Raw genomic sequence first — 27,275 nt, 5'->3', positions numbered from 1 at the left:
TACGGTGTGAATATATATGGACAGTCGTAAGTACTTACTATTCCCAACCCCTAGGGGATTAGATGATGGTTAAACTCTAATGTTATGGAAAAAAAACTATTAAGAAGTTTTTGAAAATTCATCAACCATGACATTGGAGTCGGGAAAAAAACTGTTCGTAATTTTACCAAACTTTACAACGTTCAGCTTGTTTGTTTGGTTATCCACCAACCCGCATTGGAGCAGTGTGCTGGAATATGCTCCTAACATTCTCCTCAGAAGGAGAGGAGGCCATAGCCTAACGGTACAATTAAAAACACGGTCAATTAAAAGGTTTTAATAAAAAAATACGATATATTTCATAGTTGATATAAGATTAAAAAATAACTGTACATAATTAATTTAAGCATAAAATTTTATCTAATTATCATTGATATGGCTGTCAGAATTAGAACTGCGCAGGCGCTGACAGCACTCGCTTTTGAGGGCACTGAAAACAAAAACATTATTGTCCATCAAAAGGGAAACTCAATAGAGAGTTTGTTTGTGGTTTACTGATTCGCGTAGAAAGTTCCTAAACCAGCAGGCAAAGACGTAGAGCGCTAAATTAGGGGCCCAAATCTGGAGTCCTCAATACTGTGCTATACTCATATTGATAAGCAAAAACGAAACAGTTAAGTACATTGTTATACAAAGAGATATTACTTTGTTTCTTGGTTGGGTAACTTCTCTTCTCCAATCTGATATCGTCCATGGCAATAAAATTAACTTTATAATGAAATTCTAATAAAATTTTTCAAGTATTACACGCAAATGCAAATTGTATATTTTGTGTTTTTTTGTGTTAACTTAGTTGAAACCTGTTCCTAGAGGGGTCAAGCCTCTTCCAAGCGACACTCCTTAAACCTCCACTCTGAGTTTTGCTCAAATTTTTGATATTGTGGTCTTTTTTACGCTCGAGAAACTGATTTGTTGATTGATGAGTTTCCCCCTCATAAAATGGGAGTCACCAGCACCAATTGCCACAGTATTGCTTGAGTAAACTACGCTAGTTAAGTTAAATCAATAAATACGTATAATTCGTTTTTGATAAAGGCGTACTCACAGCACGTGCCGAGTTCCGGTGAATATGGATATTTGAAATCACACTCGCAAAAGCTGTTCCGACACACGATTTTGTCGTTTGAACCTTCTAAGTAGCACTGACTGCTTCGCTCACAACGTTCAAACAGACCTGGAAATAAATATAGCGTTAAATAAAAATAAAAAAAAAATGTGTCCGTGTCGGGACGCCCGACAGAAGTGATGACTTAAACTGTCCGAAATATTAGCGCTGTGTTAGAGCGAGAACGGATGAACCTGCCGCTGTGTGCGTAAGAGAAAGGGAAGCCGGACAGACTGGCGTAACGCGTTACGTAACGAAGCGGTTTACTCTCACATAAGAAGTTATCATTTCAACAATTAGACTGGAAATATTTCACTGCCGGCCAATATTTTCTATTAATTAATATTAAGTTTTTTTGGAACTGTTTTATTTTTGTTTATAATTCATCTTATATTATTTCCATTTCTATCACCACTAACCCGCGTCGAAGAAGCGTGGTGGATTAAGCTCTCAAGCCCAGCAGTAGAAATTAACTACCTATCATTATAAAAAAGATTTTATCTCACCAGTAATAGGCCAGCATCCACCATCTCTGTGATGGTAGTTCTCTATGCAGGTGCATTTGTTATCCGCACATATACTGCCCACCCCGAGCACAGCTGCACACTGTGCGGTCACGGAACAGCTTGAATTGAATCCAGGTATTCCTGTAATACAAAAATTATTAAAATTAATTTATTCAAAAATCCATAAATAAAAACGCATCTGTTTAAACGTTTGTCACGTGACAGAAAACGCTCCTGATTGACGGCTTATGATGACGTCACTTGCTTGTTAACGTAGTTTGCCTACGGTATGTGGCTTATATGTGCCACAGGTTACAATACGGGCGAATGACGTCACCGACCCCATTGCAGCGCCATATTGTCAAAGTAGCGTTTTCGCGCGCTATTTAAATATTGAATTTTTAATTTGATATTTTTCAGCAAATATGTACTAGAATTTAAAAAAATATCAACTTTTACTGGGTTCCTTAACCTCTACTAAATAATATAAAATGTGTTTTAAAAACCAGTCAAATAGCCTATTGTAATGCCTAATTAAAAATCTACTAAACCAATATACATAAAACTTTCGGCGTCGTCCCGAATTCCTGGAAGACTGCTTTGGTGCATCCGATTCTTAAAAAGGGCAACCGCTCTACTGGCCTATAGCCATCACCTCCTTGTTCTCCAAGTTAATGGAGTCCATTATAAACTGCCAGCTCCTGCGGTACCTAGAGGAGTACCAGCTGATTAGCGACCGCCAGTACGGTTTCCGTTGGGGTCGCTCAGCCAGTGATCTTCTAGTTTGCCTTACTCATAGATGGGCGGAAGCAGTTGAGAGCAAGGGGGAGGCATTAGCAGCCAGTTTGGATATAGCGAAGGCCTTCGATCGCGTGTGGCACAAAACGCTTCTTTCGAAGCTTCCTTCCTATGGGCTTCCCGGGAAATTATACAATTAGATTACCAGCTTCTTGGCAGATCGGAGCATCAAGGTCGACGGTGCATGCTCCGACCAAAAATTCGTCAATGCTGGTGTTCCACAAGGCTGCGTTCTATCACCCAGTCTGTTTCTTCTGCATAACAATGACTTGTTGCAAATCAGTAACATTCACTGCTATGCAGACGATAGCACCGTAGACACCTCATACACCGGCCGTGCTAATATTTCTCGGGAAAACGTCGAAGAAAACCGGAACAAACTTGTGTCTGAAATCGAGTCTTCGTTAAAGAAAGTCTTGAACTGACGACTGAACGAACAAAAAAGACGCAAGTTTGCGCGTTAACCGCCAAAAAAAACACCATTCGTCGTATCTCCACGATTCGAGAACATTCCGTTAGCCGCCACAGCTAGTATCGGAATACTTGGCGTTGATATTTCGAACCTGGTTCAGTTCCGCGGTCAATCGGAAGGGAAAGCCAAATTGGCATCAAAAAAGCTCGGTGTGCTCAGCAAAGCAAGACAGTATTTCACGTCGGCACATCGCCTAAGACTATACAAGGCGCAAATTCGGCCTCACTTGGAATACTGCTCTCACCTCTGGGCGGGTGCTCCCCAGTACCAGCTCCTTCCATTTGACCGTATCCAACGTAGAGCAGCTCGAATTATCGACGATCAAGCCCTTTCTGATCTGCTCGATCCTTTGGCTCTGCGTACAGATGTTGGATCACTCTGCATCTTCTACCGAATCTTCCACGGGGACTGTTCCGAGGAATTGTTTGGATTAATCCCGGCTGCTGAATTTCACCTTCGGACATCTCGTCAAAATTCTAAATTTCACCTGCACCACCTAGATGTCCGAAAATCCACAACAGCGCGATTTTTAAGACATTTTCTGCCTCGCACAACCACTCTGTGGAACCAGCTTTCGCCGGCGGTTTTTCCGAACCGATACGACTTGGGAACCTTAAAAAAAAGAGCGTACTCCTTCCTAAAAGGCCGGCAACGCACCTGCAACCCTCCTGGTGTTGCAGATGTCCATGGGCGGTGGTAATCACTTTCCATCAGGTGAGCCTACTGCTCGTTTGCCCCCTATAACATAAAAAAAAAATACAAATTCCTTCACTGTTCAGGATATTCGTCTGTGGAACTCTCTTCCTGTTGAAGTAAGACGTGCACAATCATTTGCTTCATTTAAAACTACCTTGAAACAATACTATCTTGCACATTAATGTTGTATTTTGTTTGAGAGAATTTTAGTTTAATTTTTTATATAATTTATATCTAATGAGATACATATATGTATGCCCGTTAGCTACCAGGTACTGTACATTATTTTGTTGATGTTTTTGATGATGATGATGAAATAAACACAAATTATATCATATATATATATATACATCATCAGCCCACGTTCGTCCACTGCTGGACATAGGCCTCTCCAAATGTATTCGTCCACTGCTGGACGATGAGTTACACGTATGAATTAAATATAAATCTCACCAGGCCAGCAAATGTCATTGTATTCGACGAAAGTTTCAATGCATTGACAAATGTTGCCAGTCGTCGTGTTGACGCAGATTGTGTTCTCGATCAGACAGTCTGAGTCCAGGGTGCAGGAACCGCCGATAACTAAAAAATTAATTAACTGATGTTGATATATTTAACGTGAATCTGTTTGAGTGAGTATATTTACTTGGTGGTAGGGCTTTGTACAAGCCCGTCTGGGTAGGTACCACTCACTCATCAGATATTCTGCCGCCAAACAGCAGTACTCAGTATTGTTGTGTTCCGGTTTGAAGGGTGAGTGAGCCAGTGTAACTACAGGCACAAGGGACGTAACATCTCGGTTTCCAAGGTTGGTGGCGCATTGGTGATGTAAGGAATGGTTAATATTTCTTACAACGCCATTGTTATTGGCGGTAGTGACCATATTCCATCAGGTGGCCCATTTACTCGTCCACCTACCGATATCTTCGCCTTCGAACCCGCAATCATCGATTAAGATGCACGCGTTCTAACCACTGAGCCATCTCGGCTCATCATCCCATGGGACTTCAAATCTAACACGATCGTAAAGAGTTCAGGCACAGGACTAATGGCTTTACGTACAATCCAAGGTATGGAAGTATCATAGCTGACTAATTCTTAACTCTGGGCTGCTATTGAGACTTTTTTTTTATGATATTGGTACGCGGACGAGCCAATGGGCCACCTGCCGGTCAGTAGTTACCATCACCCATAGACAATGGCGCTGTAAGAAACATTAACCATTCCATACATCACCAACGCACCAACGACCCTGGCACCTAAGATGTTACGTCCCTTGTGCCTGTAGTTATACTGGCTCACTCACCCTTCAAACCTGAATATTAAATTTTGCTGTGTGGCGGTAGAATGTCCGATTATATCATAGAATTAATGGGGAAGAAAGCTCAACCAAAAATAAGAAAACTTACTCGGAGCACAAAAATCGTCAACCGCTTGATATCCTTCAGCACAGGAACAGACGCCGTTGCAGATTGTGTTGTTTGTGGCTGTGCATTCTAGTGTACTCTGACAGGGATCTCCGAGTTCTGTGAAATATACACAAACATTTGTATTTTTTTTATATCGCTACATAGTATAAAATAAAGTCGCTTCCCGCTGTCTGTCTGTCCCTGAGTATGCTTAGATCTTTAAAACTACGTAACGGATTCAAGAGGAAGGTTTATATGTATAATATATGCAGAATATAGTAGAGAAACACTGATAATTTTAGAGGTTTCTGAAGTGATGTCGTAAATAAACACATTTTTGCGCTTACATTGCAAACGCTGGCTGAACCCTACGAGATAGAACAAAATAATGTACTACAGTATTGTACACCTTAAAAAGGTCTACAAAAAAGTCCGCCATGGTATATGTCTATCTTATGGGGATAACGCACAATAACAATTTTTTATCCTTTACTTTTAAGAGAAATAACGGCTAATTTACGAAGCGATTTTAAGCAATACAGCTTTAATCCTTATCCAATTTACTAATTTAAGACAGATTCTCCAAGCATAGTGTAAACTGAAACTGTTCAATAGTAAACAGTCACACACGACACAGGAACACCTTGTTACCGAAAAGATAGCCGATATCAAATCTTTTTCTCAAATTTAGATATGACCATTGGGAAGTGTCCCAAAAAAATTCCAAACCTGTACATAAGCTCCTTCGTACTTTGTAGCCGTTTTTGAAAAACATGAGAACTTGTCAAAAAATAAAGAAGGCACCATATCAACAAGAGTTCAATCACCTAGACCACTTGAGAGACATAATCCATCCACTTCGTTTAAGTCTTCAGGGCAAGCGCAGAATCCTGCGCCTTCATCGTTAAGGACACATCTTATTTCCAGCGTTCCGGCCAAACAATCGCTGTCTACTTCACACGCCTCGCCAATACCTAGAAATAAATACATTCATCAGAGGTTTGAACGCGTGCATCCTAATCGATGAAGATTAGATTATATTGATGATAAAAAAGCGTGGAGTTAATGCTCGTTGACTTCCAGGCAGGAGACATGACATACATATATAACTGTATTTAACTAACACGACTGTGTTTTAAGACGTTGAAAAAGAGTAACTACTCAGTTTCTTGCCGGTTCTTCCGTAATAATAATGTTGCCATTTATAAAATTTCACTTACCGGCAAATAATCTGCAAATCTGTCTGTTCTCATCCCACACAGAGGTTTCAGGGATACATTCGCAATTCCGTATCCCCCAGGGATCTTTTGGGGGGCCGCAACGAGCGGGCGTTCCGAAGGTATGGCAGTGAACGTCACTGACACAGGAGTCTTGTATACGTCTGGTAACTGCAAAAAAATATTACTAAATTTATCAAATTTGAGAGAATTACGCTTGAATGTTTGCTCAACTATGCAAAAACGGTTTTGGATGGATTTGGATGACATTTGGAATAGAGACAGCTTATACACTGACTTTAAACATAAGTTACCTAAAACCACCTAGGCAGGCGGAATCTAAGCAATTATAAAAGGGTTACTATGTTAACTGCCGACTGGACTTCTTACGGACAAAAGAAAAGTTTAGTTTATGATATTATATATGGTTAAGGGGTAGGTTGCAGGTGCTAGTTACACCTTTAAGGCATACAAATGTGCCTATGTCCTATTCCAGAGCATAATCTATCACAGCTTCAGACGTTTAGGCGTGATTAAGTAACAAACATTCATCACAGCACTAGGAGAGCTAATTAAAATAAAATGTATCATATATCCGTCCTTGAGTTTGTCTGTATATCTTTTATGCTTTCACTGTTAAGACACTGGACCGATTTTGTTGAAATTTGTTACGAAGCAAGCTTGTACCTTATGGAAGGTCATAGGCTACTTTTTTATACCTAAAACCTACGACAGCTCACCGACAACTTTTTAATTTTGCCGTTTCATAGATTCAAGTCATTTGTAAAAAATACATCGGTAAAGAAGGCATATCATTCGATACAAGATTATATAGATGATAAAAAAGCGTGGAGTTAACGCTCGTCGACTTCCAGGCGGGAGACATGACATACATATATAACTGTATTTAACTAACACGACTGTATTCTTAGATGTTGAAAAAGAGTACCTACTGAGTTTCTTGCCGGTTCTTCTCGGTAGAATCTACAGTGGTAGCTTTACTTTAAATAGTTTGTTAAATGACGATCCAAAAGTGCTTGTAAAAGCCTACTTGAATAAAGTATATTTTGATTTGATTTGATTTGATGATATTACGTTCAATATCTGACAAATATCACTGGATTTCCATGTGTTTACAATACGTCTCGTGGTCGTTAAAGGTAAACAAATGAATTCATACAGTATTGTACAGATAAATTCTTAAGGAACTTGTAGAGGACCAACATACAAACACGTAAATAAGAAATAAATAAATAAATATTGGACAACATCACGTACATTACTCTGTTCCCAAAGTCAACCGCCTGGGTTGACTAGTAGACTATAAGAAAATAATAGATCAGTCGACCTCATTGGTTGTACAACAGCACGGATTCAAATTCTAATTTTAGGATCGTAAATCGAAAAGATAGTTTATTGACCCTGAAGGGGGAGGAGGAAGTCTTCTTTAATTATAAGTACCTCTTATACAATCTCGCATGTTATGGTCGTAAAAGAAATTGGGGCGGCAAGAACAAACTCCGTCTATAACCTCTGCCAGCAGACCGACGCATTGCTCGGCGGTGGACGGCGATCCGAGATCTGGAAGACGAAGTGATCTTAATAAAAATAAAAATAAAAAAAAACCGTCAAATTTTATAATTAAACAATAACTATAAATGAATACGGAATACAATGATCGTTTATAAAAGAAATATATTATAATCGGACAGAAGATACGGTAGTGATTTGAAGACTGCTAAAACAAAGTCGCTAACCGATGTCTGTCACTATGTATGCTTAGATCTTTGAAACTACGCAACGGATTTTGATGCGGTTTTTTTTAATAGATAGAGTGATTCAAGAGGAAGGTTTATGTGTATAACACATGCACAATATAGTAGAGAAACACTGATAAATTTAGAGGTTCATCACTTCAGTGATGTCGTAAAATGGTATAGATACATACATTTCATCGTACGATTCAGTATATGCACTTACGATTTCACAATTTGAAATTTTAATGAAAATGATTTGTTTTTTTTTTTTTTAAAAACAGGCAGGCTGACGCGCAAATATGTCACCTGATGTTAAGTGGGCATCCATGAAATTAGCGCTGTTAACACCTCCAATGCTCCAGCCTTGGGAACTAAGTTACTGGCTCACTCAGCCTTCAAACGGGAACACAATAACACAAAAAATTGCTTTTCGGTAGGATACATGATGGTATCTACCCAGACGGTTTTGCTTTGTACCACACCAGTGATAAAAGTTGGCATTTAACTACTCGAATTAAGTCTACACAGCACATATTGTTACCGAATACCAAATATTTCGATGAAGGTCATGTCGAAGTGTTTGGATATGAAAACTTATTTCTGATCCGATCGTGGTTTACAAAATCGCATAGCAAAGGTGAGTTTTGTGTTAATTCATAGATCATGCCCTAAAGGTCATGTCAGTATCTAAATTAACCTTGACCCTTAACTTTTTTCATTCTAAGAATCGTGAATACCTAAAAAGGTCAGGTCGACATTTAATCAATCTTGTGATATATTTGGACGATGTTTAATATAATTAAATCGGAATATAAATAAACTATACAGAATATCAAACGATAAAGAAATATTGGTTATTATTATAAGTATTTGAAACGGGATATTCAGTCTCGTGAACGAGACCTTCGTAGATAACGTCGAAATATCGACCACCGCCAAATAAAAATAAAAAAAAAACATGGTAAATATCCCGTTTCAAATACTTATAGTTATAAAAATAACCATTTTAATTTAAAATCTTGGTAGTTATCATATTTTTTAGTACGAACGAACGAACGTTCCTTTGACGCGGCTTACAGTAGAGTGAACTGGCAGAAAACGTTACGTAAGGAACAAGCTTGACGGCCCCGTCCAGGAAATATTTCCCTCTCTTTCTGTAGGTCTCTTTCTTTATACGTTCGCGCGCGCGCGCTTTAAGCGTTAGCTCAGTATTGTATCTCTCTCTCGAAATTTTTATTTAACTAGTATTTATAGTTATTTTTTTATGTTAAAATTGAACAATTGTATAATAAAGTGCCAGTACTTAAAAGTGACTAAAGTTAAAAGTGGTGCAAGTCAAAGATTTTGTGTGTGTTGAGAAATTAAAATTACAAATTATTAGCAGTGTTAGTATAAACTAATACACGGTTGTCGCTGTGACCACAGGGCATTGACCTGTAGCCGAGCTGTGCGTGTGATTCATACGGCTCGCACCTGTGCATCGCGAAGAAGTCCTTATCTACTAGGATTACGTTCGCTTATTGAAATTACTTATATTTAGCAACAAGTGTCAGCGCTGTTTACCAGATCAACAAATTGTTATAAATTTATTATTTTGTGCAAGATGTCAAAGCAATGCGCAGGTTGTCGTTCGTCGATAACGCGAAAAGACTTTTTAACTTGCATAAAATGCAAAGATAATTATGATCTCCTCTGTGCGAACTTGACACCTAAAAAATTTAATTCTATGTCTCAAGAAAATAAAAATAACTGGACTTGTCAAGCGTGTCGTAACAAAATACCTAAGTGTGATAATACGAACACACCAATTAGCAGTCGTTATGGTACTCAAAACCAAACTGAAATCAACCCATCATGCCCAGAAATTTCTAACGTAACGTATCGATCCAAAAATATTGAACATGAACACAGATCCGTCAGAGATGAATATATAAATACCTCGGACTCTCAGGAATTAGAATGCACGAAATCTCCCATATCTGATGTTATTAAGAATGAAATACGTTATGTAGTAAGAAATGAATTATCTTCTTTTCTCTCAAACTTTGAAACAAAAATATTCGAAATACTTGAATCTAGGAACAAGGACTTGTTACAGCAGGTTGAACAATTAACCAATTCATTGAATTTTTTTGAGCAAAAATATGAAGAAATCAGACAAGATATTAAGTTTAAATCGGAGTGTATAAAAGACTTGGAGTCGAAAAATAATGAATTAAAATGTACTGTCTCAGATCTTAGTGCCAGATTAACTCAAATGGAACAACATTCTAGGGCCAGTAATGTTGAGATTCAATGCATACCGGAGTACAAGTCTGAAAACCTTGTTACTATAATAAAACAAATAGCAAGCATCACAAATTATAAACTAAATGAATCTGACATACATCTCTGTACACGCGTATCGAAATTAAATAAGTCAAATCCCCGCCCTAGGTCTGTACTAGTGAAATTTAGTTCCCCAATAGTACGAGATGGGTTTTTGGCCGCCACTTTATCTTTTAACAAGAAGAATAAAAATAAATTGGATAAATTAAATACAAGCCATATTGGCATATCGGGTGATAAAACACCTATTTATGTGATGGAACATTTATCCCCGGCTATGAAAGCTCTTCATGCTGCTACCAGGATCCAAGCTAAGGCAAAAAATTACAGATATGTCTGGATTAAGTCAGGTCGTATCTACGTGCGAAAGAATGAGTCATCCGAACATAAACTTATAAAAAATCAAGACTCTGTTGATAAGTTAGAATAGTTACAACTTAATGTTTTTATTATTATTCAATTGATCTCAAATTTGTTTAAAAGTTGGTTATGTGTTATTAATTTCTTATAAAATAATTAAATTCGGTACTTTAAATATTTATTATCAAAATGTTAGGGGTCTTAGGTCTAACACTATGGATGTATCCCTAAAAATTTTAAATACCAACTACGATATAATTGTATTTACGGAAACTTGGTTAAACGGTACCATATTTGACAACGAAATATTCGACAGTAGATATAATGTTTATAGGACTGACAGAGCTGGGGCTAGGCTCGGAGGAGGTGTATTAATAGCGGTTTCGACAAAATTCCCGTCATGTAAGATTTTAGGACATAGTAACGATTATGAGGATCTATGGATTGGGGTAGAAGTAAATTCAGGCAAAAGTAAAGAATTTTTAAAAATCTGCGCTGTATATCTTCCTCCTCCGATGAACCTAAGAACATTTAATAATTTTTTTGATGAGGCCAACAAATTATCTGAGCAGAATTCTTCTAAATATACCTTAATACTAGGTGACTTTAATATCAATAATATTACATGGAATTCAAGCGAATCTGGTTCTAACTTAGTGCCTGAATTTAATTCTGGTTGCAGCATACATAATGTCCTATCGGATTTTATGGAATTGAACGACATCCGGCAATTTAACTGCATTACTAACGAGAATGACCGAGTTTTAGATTTAGTTTTATTTGATTCGGATTTTCTTAAGATAAAACAATGCGATTCACCACTACGTAAAGTCGACTCACATCACCCTCCTTTAGAGATATTTGTTTCGTTTCCATTGAGTAAAGAAAATGCGAATGCGAGTCCTACGAGTATAAGGTTTAATTTTCGTAAAGCAGATTACGATAAAATTAAATCAGCCTTGGACAAAATATCTTGGTTAGAGGAACTCCTCATTTATGACGATGTCAATCTTATGATAGATAAATTCTATAGTATATTAAGAGAAATAATCCAGCAGCATGTTCCTAAAAGTAAAAAATATAATAATAAGTATCCAACTTGGTTTAATTCTAATTTAATTTATATGATTAAGCAAAAACATAAATATCACACTCGTTATAAAAAATATAAAAATCCTCTAGATTTACTTGAATTCCAATATCTTCGTGATGATTGTGAAAAACTTATGCATCACTGTTATAATAACTATATTATGTCAATTGAGTCCGCTATAAGTAATAATCCAAGGTACTTCTGGACACACGTAAAGAATAAACATAAAAATAGTTCCAACTATCCACCTATCATGTCATTTAATGAGAGTAAAACATCGGACAAAAAAGGCATATGCGATCTTTTTGCTCTTAACTTCTCAAGCGTATTTGAGGCAAACCTTGGCTATTCGAGCTATAGCTTAAGTAAATCGACATCTTGTAACGAAATGGAAAATATATTTATTTCTCAAAAAAGTGTTGCAATTAAATTAAAAAGACTTGATGTGCATCAAACTGCGGGACCGGATAATATACCACCTATATTTTTGAAAAACTGTTCTGATTCTATATCTTTACCACTAGCAATTATCTATAATACCTCTATTTACAGTGGAATATTCCCGGATAAGTGGAAAGAGGCCAGAATAGTACCAATATTTAAGGACGGTAATAAGGAGTGTGTACGCAATTACAGGCCAATATCGATCCTATCAGCAATGTCGAAGGTTTTTGAAACCCTTATTTACCCGTTTATTTTTCATCATGTCAAGTCTCTTCTATCACCCGATCAACATGGATTCATTGCTATGCGGTCAACAAATACAAATTTATTAAACTACCTTTCAGATCTTATAGACGCAGTGGACAGTAATTTGCAAATTGATTCTATCTATACAGATTTTTCAAAGGCATTCGACAAAGTTGACCACGATTTATTGCTTCTTAAGCTGACGCATCACGGAATTTCCAATCCTTTATTGACATGGTGTAAATCTTATCTTTGTAATAGGCCAGCGAAAGTAGTCATCGATGGCTATGAATCATATCCCTACATTGCCACCTCCGGGGTCCCTCAAGGCTCAAATTTGGGTCCACTCTTTTTTATATTGTTCATAAATGATCTCATGACGGTAATGAAGCACTCACGTGTATACATGTTTGCAGACGATCTCAAAATCACTAAGATTATTAAGCAACAGTCTGATGTCTTAGAACTTCAAGAGGACCTAAATAATCTAGTAATCTGGTGTCAGAAAAATAAAGTGTATTTGAATCCCCTGAAGTGCTGTTTCATTAGATTCACAAGAAAAAGAAATCCAATAATTAGTTCATATACAATCTCCGAAAAACATCTAAAGGAGTCAAAAACGGTACGTGATTTAGGCGTTATATTTGACAGTAATCTCCGCTTCGATGCTCACGTTGATGGCATTGTCACTTCTGCGTTGAAATCACTGGGTTTTATTATAAGACAATCTAAAGACTTCAGGAGGACATCCACCATGATTCGACTTTATAACTGTTATGTTAGGAGTAAACTTGAGTATTGTTGTCAAGTATGGTCACCGTTATATAAGGTATATGATGATCGTATTGAAAAGGTGCAAAAACGATTATTGAGACACTTGTGTTACAGAATGAGGGTACACGTAAAAAGCTATAGCGATAGACTTAAGTACTTCGAAATGCAACCTCTTCGTGTGCGAAGATCCTTATTGGATTTAGCCTTTCTGTATAAGCTTTTTCATAATAAAGTGGACAGTAAATATTTGCTCGAAAAACTTAATATAAACGTGCCACGAAGACCACCTCGGAACCCATGTCCATTGTTCAAAATGAGTAAGAATAGAACCAATCTTGGGAAAAATTCACCATTAGCCCGAATGACACGCTTATTTAACGCAATACCAACTATCGACATGGGTTTCGACACTTTTAGCACTTTCAAAAGGAAATGTTATGCCTTTTATGCAAATTATTAGTCAAAGTAAATTTGTTTCTATAATTTGTTTATGAACTTATTTTCATTTTGTTTAGTTTACATTTTGTTTAGTTTAGATTTATTAAATAGTTTTCGATAAATTATTTTATTTCATTGTTTTGTAATTATTAGTTTTAGTTTTTTCTTTTTCTTTTATTTTTATTTCTTAAGTTTTGTTTTAGAGTTCAATACTTTATAAGTGCATGTTGTGTTCTCCTATAATTGGAGGTACATTTAATATTTTATTGTCTAAACTTGTATTTTTTGTATTACATATGTACCTGTGTTGGAGTTCCATATTAAATAAATAAATAAATAAATAAATAAATAAATAAATAAATAAATAAATAAATATATAAGGCTCATAAAATTCGTTATCACACGGCGTTTGAATAAGTAAGTAATGTCTTTTGATTTATACCCTGTACAAGTTAGCTTGATCTTTTTGACAGACGGGCTAGTGATGGGAAACAGAAAATATCTACTTGTCCAAAATTAACGTCTTAAAATACTCGTAACTGTGACGAGATGGTGTGGTTGTATTATGTGGGTAATTTTGCACTAGACATAAATTATTGCGTAATTCAAATTAGAATTCAATTTTTTTTAATTTTTTTTTTTATCTAAAAAGAGTTGTACCAGCTAAATAGACCTCAAACAAGGGGACCCCCGTTCGTAGCAATAACTTAACAATGATCTTTAATAGGGATTTTTTTGTAATCGATATTTGTAGCAGTTACTGCCTGTTATTCGCGTCCCTACCGTCCGACCGATGTAACATTTTACATGCGTCTATTATTTTCAGTGTTCCTATTTAAATTTTACTTTGAAACATTAAAAAGTCTTAAAATTTTCGGATCGCGCTTGAAACTTTAGGTACTTCTGTGTTATATATATATTTTTTAAATCATTTTACTATTTTTAAAATAATTAAATTAAGAAAATAATATTTTCGTCGTCATTGTAAAGTTACGTCGATCAGAAAAATTTACATCTGTCAAAAAGATCAAGATAACTTGTACAGGGTATAATTATTCTCAAAAGTTAATTATAATTTATTACGTCATTAAATAAATCATATACATCGAAAGTGACTTTGTTTTGACCGGATGTGACATAACACCATTTTACCCAATGACAACATCAATAAATAAGGTATAATATTTAACACAAGATTATATAGATGATTGAAAAGCTTAGAGCTAATACTTTTTGACTTTCAGAAAAATTTTTTTTTTTTTGTGTTTCAAATGTTGGCAAAAGAGTATATTCTGAACCGGTTCTCATCATCATCCTTCTGCCCTTATCCCAATTTTACTTGGGGTCGGTGCAGCATGTCTTCTTCTTCCATATTTCTCTGACGTCATCTCCCAAGTAACATTAATTCTAACCATATCGTCTTTCACACAATCCATCCATTGTTTCTTGGGTCGTCCCCTATCTCTATATCCATCATGGTTCTCATTCCTCCTCTTTCTTTTTGAACCGGTAGAAGCTTTAAATTTAATACAATTCTGTAAAATTACGATTCAAGAGTGCATGCAATAACCTTCTTGATTGAATTATATATTTTTATGATATACGTAAGCCGTAGGCCGGGCAAATAGGCCTAATGACAATAATTAGTTACAATTAATAAATAAATAATTAGTTATAATTAATTAATATGTTGAAAATCTTACCCGCATAACATATTTGGCCATTAGTACTTTCGTAGTAACCAGACGGACAAACACAGACGCCGAACGCGGAGCATTCAAACGGGCTCGGACATGGAACGCTCGAGTCGCATATAGTTCGTTGAGCCGCCATTTTGTTGTTATTTGCCGCCATTTTGATTGACGTATGAATTTTGTCTGCAAACTCTGTGTCGGTATTCATTTGAGTAGCTGAAAGTATTAATAAATAAATATAACCATTGCGTAATAAATAAATAATCAAGTTTCAGATCCTTTATTATGCTTATATACTTAAACTATACTTATAAAATAACATGTCCTAGCTGACTGATCCATCATCGCCGAGCGTAAACTACTAAAATTATTGCCATGAAATTTGGTTAGTAGTATCAGACACACACTAAGGAAGGGATTTTCGAAATTCTACAACTAAGGGGGTGAAATAGGGGTTGTAATTTTGTATGGGAGTCCATGTGGTATAGAAAGAGTGTTCAATTAACGTAATATTTTAAGTTGATCTGTAAATATATTGAACTTCCACGCGAGCGAAGTCACAACTGCTAGTCATTTATATTTTTAAAACATTTCTTGTCAACGTATAGAATTCGTATGAAACAATTGCTTCTGTCGTCTGTACGCTCGGATCTTTTAAACTACGCAACGCATTTTAATGCGGTTTTCGTCAATAAACAGAGCGATTCAAGAGGAAGGTTTACATGTATAATGCACGCTACTTAAACTTTCCTAGCCGGTACAAAACATGAATATTATTTTTATTTTTGTTCTTCAATATAAAAATTATGTGTGGTATTATAAACCCTTGCTGACCCCGTGTGAAGCCGGGGCGGGTAGCTAGTAAATATTTTAAATAACCCAAAAAAATATAAAATTCCATCTTATTGAAATTATCAATGTTATACATCACCTTCAGTAATCAAGTTAAAGATTTAGACATCTATGTCACGATAGTCGCCCTCAGTTCAATCGAAAAATAAAAATAAAAAATGGTGCTCATTTCTTATTTTATGGAATATTTAATTTGTTTTATTGATTATATTATAGTTTAATGTATTATAAATTCTTATCTCGAATTATTGCTTTTATTTATTTTATATTTTTAATACATATTGTGCAATATGATAGTGCATCTTGAGACTAGCTGTCAGCAGTAGAACTTTTGCCTTGATAATTTTGAAATGTCATTTTTTATTATTTATTTTGGATGTGATGTTGTATCTACTGTTGTCCTAATGAATATAAATAAATAAATATACTATAAACAGAGAAGTTACGTTCTTCGTTGGTTGAATAAGAAAATCTGGTAAAATATTGGCATATTACTAAAATACTAATGTTTATTTCCTCTTCCAACATTGTACTTTTAATTGAAATGTAATGATCTTCGCCAAAATCAGCCAAGTTGGCCAATTGGTTCAAATAGTACATTGATAGCCTATTTTCCATATTGCTGTCTGTTTTGTCCATTCTTGGTCATAACTAACATCAATCACAACGGAACGACCAACCATTGAAACTAAATTTGTACGTCTCTTGCTCAATCCGGAACACAACTTTTGGCGGTAGGGCTTTGTGCAAGCCCGTCTGGGTAACACCCACTCATCAGATATTCTACCGCCAAACAGTAGTACTTGTGTTCCGGTTTGAGAGTCACTGTAACATTTAGTTTTGCACAACATTTTAGTTCCAAAAGTTGGTGGCGCATTGGCTATGTACGGAACGGTTAATATTTCTTACAGCGCCATTGTCTATGGGCGATGCTGACCACTTACCATCAGGCGGCCTATTTGGTGGTCCTCCAACCAATATAATAATAAAAAAAGAGGTTTGGCGGTAGAATCGGTACCATGCGACGTACTCCGAAATGACCGGAAAAATTTGAAACACCGAAGCGATCGCTTGAGATTTCTGGCAGTGACACGTCGTCTACACTCCCTTGGGTTGTCAATCTCGGGTTTTATGACCCCAAAACTTCAGTAGACAGATATATATAAATATATCAAATACTCACGAGCACTTTCAACGCAAGTAAACGTCTCTTGATTACAAGCTCCGTTCGGAAACTGACAGTCTTGATCCAAGACACATCCACCGCCAGAAGCTGTAATAACAAAAAATAAATTACAGTCGAACCTCTAAGTCCGAACTAAATGGGACCAAGACTTGTTCGGATGATGGAAATGTCGGTTTTGAGACAAGATCTAACAAAAACAACACATTTTCACAAAAAAAAAACAAAACAGTCTATTAAAATTGGACATAAATATTAAAATATTAAATATAAAACGTTGTAATACAAAACATATAATATCAAATGCTATTTTTATATATTATATTTTTAATGAAATCAATAATTCTTATTAAGCGTTCAGATACACTAAGGCAGCGTTCGGATAATTGAGGGTTCGGATAATCTAGTTTCTAAAAAAAATCCTATAGTATCCTATAATATTAAATGAGCAAATCCTTACTAATATTATAAACGCGAAAGTAACTCTGTCCGGCTGTTGCTCTTTCACAGCCAAAGCACTGAACGATTTTGACAAAATTTGTTTAGAAGCTCTAACTCCAAGGACAAAGCCTACTTTTTGTACCTAACACTAAGGACCGAGCCCTAAAACGCGAGCAAAGTTGCGGGCAACAACTAATGTGTAGATAAATTTAAATTGTCTCGGCTTTGGCTAAGATTTCCAAATTATAAGGTTACGCTTTTACGTTTGTCTTTGATGATTTTTTTTCATAAATGGCGCAAGTTAAGGTGTTCATTCCGTTGGTCCGTTATAAAAAAAATATTCAAGGTTAAAACGCGTGCATCTTAACCGATTTTGGGTTCAAACTCAGGCAAGCACCATTTACTTTTCATGTGCTTAATTTGTGATTATGTTTATTGCGGTGAAGGAAACATCGTGAGGAAACCTGCATGTGTCCAATTTCAACGAAATTCCGCCACATGTGTATTCCACCGATCCGCATTGGGGCAGCGTGAATATGCTCCAAACCTTCTCCTCAAAGGACGAGGAGGTCTTAGCCCAGCAGTGGGAAATTTACAGGCTGCTAATGCTAACACATTATCTTATTATTAATATTTATTTTATTACAAACATAATTGGGAATATTTCAATTTATAAGAAAAATTGTAAAAAAAGAAGAAAAAATATTTATCATAATAAATACTATATATATATATTTTATCGTACATAATTATATGCACGTGGCAGATTAAGTAAGAATTAAATAAATAATTAGACAATTACAAACAAGGCTTAAACTATGTATTGTATGTTTTAATCAATTCTGTAATAACAATAATTTAATTTAAGTTATTTTTGAATAGTATTGATAACATTGATATTAAATAAGAGGTACTTTGACTTTTCTGTTCAATATTGTGAGTCACGTGATTTGTAGTGAGGCTTATATAAGTGATGGAAACTCGGTACAGAACACTTGACTTTTACTTTTCACTTGATCCTGGACCAGCAAGTTGCTGCTAACATTTAAGGTACGATATAATTTTGTGATATAATATAATTGTTATTGCTTGTTAAGTTATTGATGAATATGTGAATTGTGTTTTTGCAATTATCAATATACAAAGTTAGTATCATATATACAAAGTTAATATAATTGTACTTAACTAAAACGACTGTATTTTTGGATATTGAAAAAGAGTAACTACTGAGTTTCTTGCCGGTTCTTCTCGGTAAAATCTAACACGTGCAATTAAAAAAGATTTTAAATTATACCGAAGGAGTCGAATTCCGCACGCGGACATTTTGTTTATTTAAATATAACGTACCGAGAGTTACCCTCCTACATTCTCCTCTTTGTCTCTCAATGTAGCCCTCTGCACATTGACAGACACCATTGCAAGTCAAGCTGAATGGGTCACGGATGATACCCAAGCACTCCTCAGATCTGGTACACGAGTCTCCGAACTCGAGAGATTTCCAACATCTACCGTGGAAGTAATGATATCCTTCTTGACAGAAGCAAATTCCTGCAATTTTGATTGGTTAGTTTTTAATGGACAATATTTGCTACATTCTGATTGGTCAAATTTCTGAGGTTAGTTATGATTGGTCTAAATAGGCTATTTGACTAGTTTTTAAAATCCATTTTATATTATTTAGTAGAGGTTAAGGAAACCAGTAAAAGTTGTTTTTTTTAGTAATTCTAGCACATATTTGCTGAAAAATATCAAATTAAAAATTCCATATTTAAATAGCGCGCGAAAACATTACTTTAGCAATATGGCACTACAATGGGGTCGGTGACGTCACTTTCCTGTATTGTAATCTGTGACATATATAAGCCACATACAGAAGGCAAACGAGGTTAACCAGCAAGTGACGTCATCATAAGCCCGACCAATCAGGAGCGTTTTGTGTTACATGACAAACGTTCAAAAAAATGCATTTTTATTGATGGATTTTTGAATAAATAAATTATTATTTTCAACTTTCGTTAATAAATAACCATTTTTAATCTCATAATATATACCGATTACAATAATTGACACTTTATTTTTTGCATTGTCAAATAGCCAATTGGCACAGAGAAGATTACAAATACATGAAAATAATTCTTAGTCAAAGTACTTAATATATTCAAACAACCAAATGATAGCGTGATTCAGAGAACATATAGCGCCATCTATTGACGAAAAGATTAAACACAAATAACTAATGTTCTTACCTGCGGTGTTGTTACCGCCACTAGACAGACAGTGATACCCACTAAACAGTCTGGCACACTGGTGATCTTCTACGCACGGGGACTCGATGTACGGTGATACTAAAAAAAATACTTCATATGAACGACTGTCTATTCTACGCGGTTTCATAAGTCAAGCGGCTCGTAAATTGTCGCTGAAATCTTATAGTCTCAATGAATGACTAATGGTGTTCGGATCAGAGTAATGTATGTGATGTTGTCTAATATTTATATTATGTTTATAACACAAGTAGCGTCCACTCTTATAAAACGTCGCGGCGGCAAAATCGACACGATCGGAAACGGCAAAAAAATCAACATATTTCATTTACCTAACACATTTTTAATCCTTGTGATATTCATTTTTTTTTAATGGCATAGGTTAGCGGACGAGCATATGGCCCACCTGATGGTAAGTGGTGACCACCATAGACAATAGCGCTGTAAGAAATATTAACCATTCCCTACATCGCCAATGCGCCACCAACCTTGGGAACTAAGATGTTATGTCCTCTGTACCTCGAGTTACACTGTCTCACTCATCCTTCAAACCGGAACACAACAATACTGAGTACTGTTGTTTGGCGGTAGAATATCTTATGAGTGGATCGTACCTACCCAGTCGGGCTTGCACAAAGCCCAACCACCAAGTGATTCATCCTCATAAGCTTGTCACTAAACTAGCACAGAATCCTATTAACAAGACTTATATTTCAATAGATATTTTATGCATATGAGATTTCAGGATTCTAAATGGTCAATACTTACTGTCAACACATTCCCTGCCCCCCCTAACCGCCTGCTGTCCAGGACGACACTCACAAGCGCCAGAGTTACATATACTACCAGACAGACTTGTGCAGTCTTGATCCAATGAACAAGTCCACAGTGAATCGACATGAGCACCGCTGCACAGCAATGCTGAAAAATATTAAAATCATTCCAGTTGTCGTAGAACACTCAGTTGGAAAGAAGTTGCTTTTGCTAAATATTATGTATCAAACAACAGACGCAATGAAATAAATTAAGAACGGTAATATAATTTTTAAGACATTTTTAACTTTGCCGTTTCATAGATTCAAGTCATTTGTAAAAAATACATCGGTGAAGAAGGCATATTATTCGATACAAGATTATATTGATGATAAAAAAGCGTGGAGTTAACGCTCGTTGACTTCCAGGCAGGAGACATGACATACATATATAATTGTATTTAACTAACACGACTGTATTTTTAGATGTTGAAAAAGAGTAACTACTGGGTCTCTTGCCGGTTCGTCTCGCTAGAATCTATATTCCGAACCGGTGGTAGCTTTACTTTAAATAGTTTGTTAAATGACGATTCAAAAGTGCTCGTAAAAGCCTACTCGAATAAAGTATATTTTGATTTAATAAATGAAATGACGAGAATTAAAATTGTTATCAAAAGTCCCATTTGAATTAAAACAATATAAAAAAAATGTTAAAGTGCCGGTGCCGCTGCGGAAAAAGCTGAAGTAAAAAAAAAAACGATCGAAATATTCGAGTCTTATGTCGAATTATTTTTCTGTCCCATTTGCCGTCGAAACAATTGGTCCTTGGAGTAGTGGTGCAAATTCCTGCGTCCACTGTTGACAGGAGGATTTCGCCCTGAGCATCGGAATTGCGATTCAACGGAGAAATGCTGCTAGCATTCTAGCCACCATTCCGCGCGGTCAAGATTTATACACTAACTTATCTAACGACCTAATGTTAATAATTCTTATGTAAATAACAAAGAATAAATTTAAACAGAAGAGGGAGACAGAGAGACAGAGAGAGAGGGAAATAATCGCCTGGAGCCTCTCCGTAGTGCTTGTTCCTTGCGTGACGATTTTCCAATTCAATTTACTGCAAACATATACATTGCAGGAACCATTTTGTTTTGGTTCAAATCGATTGGCGATCCGATTAATGGACTACTTGAAAGATTGTTGACATCTGGACATCGATGCTGTAGGAAATATCAAATATACCTACTCTCTCAATATTAAAAACGAAGATGTTGTGTCCCTTGTGCCTGTAGTTACGCTGACTCAATTTTTTTATGTTATCAGTAAGCTGACGAGCAAATAGGTCACCTGATGGTAAGTAGTCACCACCGCCCATAGACAAAGGCGCTGTAAGAAATATTAACCATTCCTTACATCACCTATGCGCCACCAACCTCGGGAACTAAGATGTTGTCCCTTGTGCCTGTAGTTACACTGGCTCACTCATCCTTCAAACCGGAACACAACAATACTGAGTACCGCTGTTTGGCGGTAGAATATCTGATGAGTGGGCGGGATCTACATGGGTATGTAGGTCCCGTCTTTCTGGTAGACGTCCTGTCTGGGTAGACGGACTTGCACAAAGCCTTACCACTAAGTAAGTCATCCAAACTGGAACACGCTATTACTACATAAACATAATCAGCCTGTAAATTTCCCACCGCTGGGCTAAGGCCTCCTCTCCCGTTGAGGAGAAGGTATGGAGCATATTCCACCACGCTGCTCCAATGCGGGTTGGTAGAATACAAATGTGGCAGAATTTCGTTGAAATTAGACACATGCAGGTTTCCTCACGATGTTTTCCTTCACCGCCGAGCACGAGATGAATTATAAACACAAATTAAGCACATGAAAATTCAGTGGTGCCTGCCTGGGTTTGAACCCGAAATCATCGGTTAAGATGCACGCGTTCTAACCACTGGGCCATCTCGCTATTACTACATCGGTAGAATATGTGATAGGTAGTGACCACACACAGCTACACAGAAAGAAACACAAAGCCCTACCCAAGAGGAGAGACTTAATTTCTTAAACATATTAAAAATTTAACTAAAACTCACCAAATAAAACAAAATAATATTTGTCCTCCATTATAAGTCAATCACTACAAATGAATCCTACAATAAAAAAAAAAACTAAAGATTCCTTCTTACAGTACTTTGTTATCGAAGCGATTACCGTTATCGACTAATTTGGTACATAGACTTGAAATTCGAATATTTAGACATGGCATGACAAATAAAATTCGTGTATTGACCGATACACAATCCGAATTGACCTTGTGGTTTCTCATTGTTCCCAAAAATATTACGTTTTTATAGAAAACTAGTTTAAGGGGCTGGCTGTCAAGTGTTATGTATGTCGCCTCCGGTTAAGCTTACAGACGGAACAAAAGGCAAGCCTACGGTTTTGAAATAGATATAGATTTAAAACTTCCATGAAGAGTCTGAGGTATAACTCCTGTACGATAGAGCTATAAGCACCAACAGATTTTGGTGTTCTTAACTGTTGTGTTTTTATTTACTATGGATAAATCAGTGTGCTTAGATACTGATACTGCTCGTTTACCAACTATGACCAAAAAAAAAGAACTTGACTTCGGTGTAGTTCGTTAGAGTCGTGAAGGCATCGCTCGGGTCGGGGCAGAACTGTCCTACCGTTCCTGAAGTGAGTGCTTTCATTCATTTTGATTTCTTTGTGTGTGAACCTAATCGTGTTAAGTGTACTTAGATAAAGTGTAATTAAAATATTGACTATGTGTTCTTTGTATTATTTTCACGTTAGCTCACTGTACACCCACACGGTGTACAATAATATCTGATGTCCGTCCGGCATGTATAAATAATATGTCTCACTTTGTAAAGTGCCAAACCATTTGTAATAGAGTACTTAGCTGATATTAATATTTAATTATAGACATATTTATTTGGTAAACTCATATAATATGAGCTTCATTTTCTAATATTTAGTTTTATAATTATTACTGTTATGATATTTTTCTTTTGTTAAAAAAAAAAAGGATTATGTAACCATGTAAGGGCCTGGTCCAAGTGCATAGCTAAGGGAGTTAGCTTAAGAATTTTGCCGACGAGGCGGCATTTATTTAAAGTTACAGCTTTCTGTAAAAGTATGTAGATGGATCTTTGGATATTCAGCGGTTTTAAACTACCATGGAGAGTGTTAGGTATAACTCCTGTATAGGATAGAACTAAAGGCACCAACACATTTTGGGGTTCTTAACTGTTGTGTTTTTATTTCTATGGATAAATCAGTGTGCTTATGAGGATGAATCACTTGGTGGTATTTGCAAGCCCGTCTGGGTAGGTTACACCCACTCATCAGATATTCTACCGCCAAACAATAATACACAGTATTGTTGTGTCCCGTTTTGTAGAGTGAGTGAGCCAGTGTAACTAAAGGCACAAGGGACATAACATCTTAGTTCCCAAAGTTGGAAGCGCATTGGTGATTTAAGAAATGGTTAATATTTCCTACAGCGCCGTTGTCTGTGGACGGTGTTGACCACTTACCATCAGGCGGATTTGCTCGTCCGCCTATGTATGACATAAAAAAGTGACTTACGAGTCGGAAAGACATTATTTAATCGGCGTGTCTATAACATTCATAATTCTATAATCAGATATCTCAAATGCAGGTGTTTGAACATATGGATTGATAAAAAATGTTATCTACGTACAACAGATGGACGATACGTGATTCATGCGTAGCGAACTGTTAAATCAAATCGATTAGTGGATAGACTTTTCAATAATTACTTTTTCTTTTATTCGTTTCCTGTAAGAGGCGAAGAGAACCTCTCAGCAAAGGTCCTACTCCGTATGGATGACGGAACAAATCTTATTTGATCACGGAAAATGATTAAAATGGCTCGTTTTAAATATGTATCACAAACGAAATCTTTAAATTACAATGCAGCTAAAGGTTTAACCAAACAGAGACGCCTAAATTACCGTAATTACACAGATTAGATTCATACATTCAAATAATTTGTAAATATTACATTAATAAAAAAAAAAGAATATTATTCGATACAAGATTATACAGATAATAAAAAAGCGTGGAGCTAATACTTGTTGACTTCCAGGTAGAACATATTATATACATATATAATCGTATAATTAACGTAACTTTGTATTTTAAATGTTTAAAAAGAGTAACTACTGAGTTTATTGCCGGCTCTTTTCCGTAGAATCTATATTTCGAAACGGCGGTAACTTCACTTAATATAGTTTGTTAAATGACGATTCAAAAGTGCTTGTAAAAGCCTACTTGAACAAAATATATTTTGATTTTGTATATAAGTCAATAATGAATAATATTTGATTTAGGAATTGAATTCCATTCAATATCATTAAAATAACAGCCAGTGAAACTCCTTAGTAACTCCTCTTAAGAGCTTAGAGCTTATTCCAAAGCTTCCATGCGATTTTGAGACCATATGAACTCAAATTCAGTACATGAAAACATTCACATGGTCAATCTACGGTACCATTTATGTTCTCACATTCGATAAACTTAGCTTATTTATTTTATTTCAGACATATTTTTTTACACTTTACATTTTTACATTATCAGCCTGTAAATTTCCCACTGCTGGGCTAAGGCCTCCTCTCCCTTTGAGGAGAAGGTTTGGAGCATATTCCACCACGCTGCTCCAATGCGGTTTGGTGGAATACACATGTGGCAGAATTTCGATGAAATTAGACACATGCAGGTTTCCTCACGATGTTTTCTTTCTCCGAGCACGAGATGAATTATAAACACAAATTAAGCACATGAAAATTCAGTGGTGCTTGTCTGGCTTTGAACCCGAAATCATCGATCAAGATGCACGCGTTCTAACCACTGGGCCATCTCGGTTCTATTATTTACATAAGAATTATTAACATTAAGTCCTTAAATATAAACAAATATGAATTAAAAATGATTAGTTTATAGACGTCGACCGAAATAAAAAAAATACAAAAATTATATATATAAAGATTGTTTTGGTGTTAAGGTTGATATTAGCTTGCAGGACGATTATGTTTTTAAAGAAAACCACGATATGTGTTCACTTATACGTTGTTTATTTGCGACTGACTCAAGATTTAAACAGATCGAGTACTACACTAGGTTCGAAGTAATAATTTATTTATATATCAAAGAAATACTTAACAAACTTAAAGATTTATTTATATAACTAAATTACATTAATTGTATACTTTTATCTGCAAATACAACAATTACGTGATATACATATGTTAATTATCATATCTTACACTGAAAGGACATACAGCTGTAACCGCGAGTATATAAGCTCCCTTTAAGTAGCAAGATATACGTATACACAATCTTATACAGACAAACATTAACTTTAATGCCTCGTAACCGTGTTATGAACAGCCTATATAAAATAATAATTAAAGTATTTAAGTTAGAACTAGTCGACCGATGAGCCGAGATGGCCCAGTGGTTAGAACGCGTGCATCTTAACCGATGATTTCGGGTTCAAACCCAGGCAGGCACCACTGAATTTACATGTGCTTAATTTGTTTATAATTCATCTCGTGCTCGGCGGTGAAGGAAAACATCGTGAGGAAACCTGCATGTGTCTAATTTCAACGAAATTCTGCCACATGTGTATTCCACCAACCCGCATTGGAGCAGCGTGGTGGAATATGCTCCATACCTTCTCCTGAACGGGAGAGGAGGCCTTAGCCCAGCAGTGGGAAATTTACAGGCTGATTATGTAGTCGACCAAATTCCATCAAATTCGGTATAGTGGTTTGAAAGCGAAAGCAACAGACAGACAGAGTTACTTTCGAATTTATAATATATAAAGTATAAATTAGTTGTTAAACAAGATAACAATGATAATAAGCCCTTCACTCGTGACGTCATAAAAGTATAATATATATTTAATTATATTATAAATATGGAAGGCGACGCTGGTAAATTAAAAGAAATTCAATTGTAATAATTTTATTTGTATAAAAGACATCTCGTTACATTTATTAATAAAATACACGTTTTGTTGTTAAATTCTTTAAAAAAAAAACATCCGACGACAATTGACAGATGATAGATGACAGATGACAGACAGTGACTGGTGTCGTGGAACTCCCGGTTGGAACGTAGTTGCTCTCGTTATAGGGGGAATGTTATAGGGGGCAAACGAGCAGGACGCTCACCTGATGGGAAGTGATTACCACCGCCCATGGACATCTGCAACACCAGGGGGGTTGCAGATGCGTTGCCGGCCTTTAAGGAATAAGTACGCTCTTTTCGTGAAGGATTTTGAAAAGGTTCGGAAAAACCGCCGGCGAAAGCTGGTTCCACAGAGTGGTTGTGCGAGGCAGAAAATG

General features: G+C 36.1%; 2 protein-coding genes across 2 annotated transcripts in view; one reads left to right on the top strand and one right to left on the bottom strand.

The window, feature by feature from the left end:
• LOC113391424 (tubulin beta chain-like) overlaps positions 1–27,275 on the top strand; it is a 119,343-nt gene that overhangs the window by 26,614 nt on the left and 65,454 nt on the right. The gene's annotated exons all lie outside the window — the stretch shown is intronic.
• On the bottom strand, positions 344–27,135 carry LOC113391349 (prion-like-(Q/N-rich) domain-bearing protein 25). The gene is made up of 13 exons (XM_064220056.1): positions 27,102–27,135; positions 20,885–21,037; positions 20,099–20,197; positions 19,200–19,400; positions 15,386–15,592; positions 7,704–7,823; positions 6,246–6,413; positions 5,853–5,999; positions 5,026–5,142; positions 4,070–4,198; positions 1,651–1,791; positions 1,085–1,213; positions 344–469 (listed from the first exon to the last, which is right to left on the bottom strand). Exons 1-13 carry the CDS (start codon positions 27,133–27,135, stop codon positions 396–398), a joined length of 1,719 nt encoding a protein of 572 aa, XP_064076126.1. The 3' UTR covers positions 344–395.

This window comes from Vanessa tameamea, chromosome 31 (assembly GCF_037043105.1).
Source record: "Vanessa tameamea isolate UH-Manoa-2023 chromosome 31, ilVanTame1 primary haplotype, whole genome shotgun sequence".
NCBI classification, from domain to species: Eukaryota; Metazoa; Arthropoda; class Insecta; order Lepidoptera; family Nymphalidae; genus Vanessa; species Vanessa tameamea.
This window is presented reverse-complemented; position numbering and strand designations above follow the sequence as displayed.

Bases quoted from the DNA above. Each gene is read 5' to 3' on its own strand.
- LOC113391349 (XM_064220056.1), bottom strand. From the start codon at position 27,135: ATGTCCATGGGCGGTGGTAATCACTTCCCATCAG. The intron at 6,000-6,245 runs GTAAGTGAAATT...ATTTATTTCTAG, and splicing joins GATTTGCAGATTATTTGCCG to GTATTGGCGAGGCGTGTGAA. The intron at 4,199-5,025 runs GTAAGTTTTCTT...TTAATTTTTTAG, and splicing joins TGACGATTTTTGTGCTCCGA to TTATCGGCGGTTCCTGCACC.